The sequence below is a fragment of the Loa loa genome (assembly GCF_000183805.2).
Source record: "Loa loa unplaced genomic scaffold supercont3.146, whole genome shotgun sequence".
NCBI lineage: Eukaryota > Metazoa > Nematoda > Chromadorea > Rhabditida > Onchocercidae > Loa > Loa loa.
In genome coordinates, this window is record NW_018108326.1 from 95,550 (window position 1) to 97,384 (window position 1,835).

Consider the following 1,835-nt stretch of genomic DNA (forward strand, 5'->3'; position numbering starts at 1 on the left):
ATGATCCATTCAAATCGAACAAGACGTCGATCAACGATCGAACAACGTAGCTGTCATAAATTTCAACTTGAATTGGTTTAAACTTTTTTACCCTTCTATTATTATCATCATTCTTGAATGGAATACGATTAAATTTCAAATCTTTCCTTCCTAATATTTGATTAAATTTAAATTTTATTAAATAGACGGATAAAATAAATGTAAAATTTTGCAGGTTTTAATACCATTGTCAATTGCTATGATACCATTTGGATTATGTAGTTTATTATTTTGTGTTTGCTTTTGTGGGCCAAAAGAATCACGAGGTAAGGACAAAAAAAAAAATCGAAGGCTAATTATTGTTATGGAGTATATAATTTCTAATTTTTTATTACTATTACATTAAGCAAATATCTTTTTTTTAATTCATTAAATTAATTAATAGCAATAAGGAAAAAAAAATCACTTTAATATATATTTATATACAACATACAATATGCACGTAACAAATTTAATTCTAAATTTAGCACATTTATTTTTAATGAATTAAATTAAGGTCAAATATTTGTACTTAATTTCCGATTATTTTATATCGTCCTTTCCTTTCTTTTTTCTTTTTTTTTTATTACTTTAAGATTTTAAAAAGGATCATTAATTTGAGTAATTGATTGAGTGCAATTTGACGAAGAAATAAAAAGCAAAAAAGAGAGGAAAACGACGAAACACTTTTTTTTTTCAATTTAATGTTTTCTCAAACATTTTTGAGATAAGAAATCTTTTCATTTTTGTCTTTTTTTTTCTTTTTATTGTTTTTGCATTTTTTATTTTTAAAAAAAAAAAAAACTTCTACAGGTAAAGTACCGGAAATGTTCAAGAAAAAAGCGCAAATTGATGCAAAAGATGCGAATGAAATTGATAATGATGAACTTACCTGTAAAGATGGAATAATAATGCGAAAGGATAGCAAAAAGACGCGTTTTAGTACCGCGATTTCTTTCATTGAAAGAAATTATGCAAATGATGAAATGAGCAGTAAAGATGACCAATCAATAATTCCCAATACATTATTATCTCCTGTCTCAAAGAAAGTGGAATCGGAATATGATGTTAAAAATGATGAAGTATTAACAATGAATAACAACAATCAAATATCAACAATGACAACAACAACAACAACAACAACAACAACAACAACAACAACAACAATAACAACAACAACGACAACAATAACAACAGCTACAATAACAACAACAACAGCAGCAGCAGCAGCAACAATTGAGGAATTCCAAATAAATGAGAAGAAATTAGAAAATAAGAAAGGTTAAATTTAAATTATAAATGGAATCGATTAAAATTCAAATTTTTTATCCTTTTTTTTTCATTCCTAAAATATTTTATGTCAACTTTTACACTATTAGCAGCAATTTTATCGAATCTTTTTGTTATCAGAAAAATGCATCCTTCGAGAAGATTTTTAAAAGACAGTGAGAGAGAAAGAAAGAGAGAGAGAGAGAGAGAGAGAGAGAGTGGGAGAGAGATGGTAGCTAAATTTAAAAGAAAGTAAAAAATTTTAATTAATAGTTAAATTCATTATTTAGGTATCACATTTTGATAGTTCCAATAATTATCTGTAGCATTTTCTACGATAATGTACAGTTAGTCCATCGATTGATGCTTATGTCAAATATTTTCTTATTTGAAAGCAAAATATGACATCGTTTAATATCATTTAACCTGAATTCATTCCATGGTAGTTTATTTTAAAAATTCTCAAAAGTCAATTTCTTTTATCATCTTTTCAAAGGAAAAGAAGTTTCGTTAAATTTTTGAAAAAAATTTCATTAAATTTTTAAGAA

At 25.7% G+C, this 1,835-nt stretch overlaps 1 protein-coding gene across 1 annotated transcript; it reads left to right on the forward strand.

Moving 5' to 3' along the window:
• LOAG_14140 (hypothetical protein) lies at positions 1 to 1,304 on the forward strand (the record flags this gene model as incomplete). The annotated part of the gene is made up of 3 exons (XM_003149640.1): positions 1 to 75; positions 215 to 305; positions 832 to 1,304. 3 exons carry the CDS (start codon positions 1 to 3, stop codon positions 1,302 to 1,304), a joined length of 639 nt encoding a protein of 212 aa, XP_003149688.1.
• Positions 1,305 to 1,835: the final 531 nt, after the last annotated feature.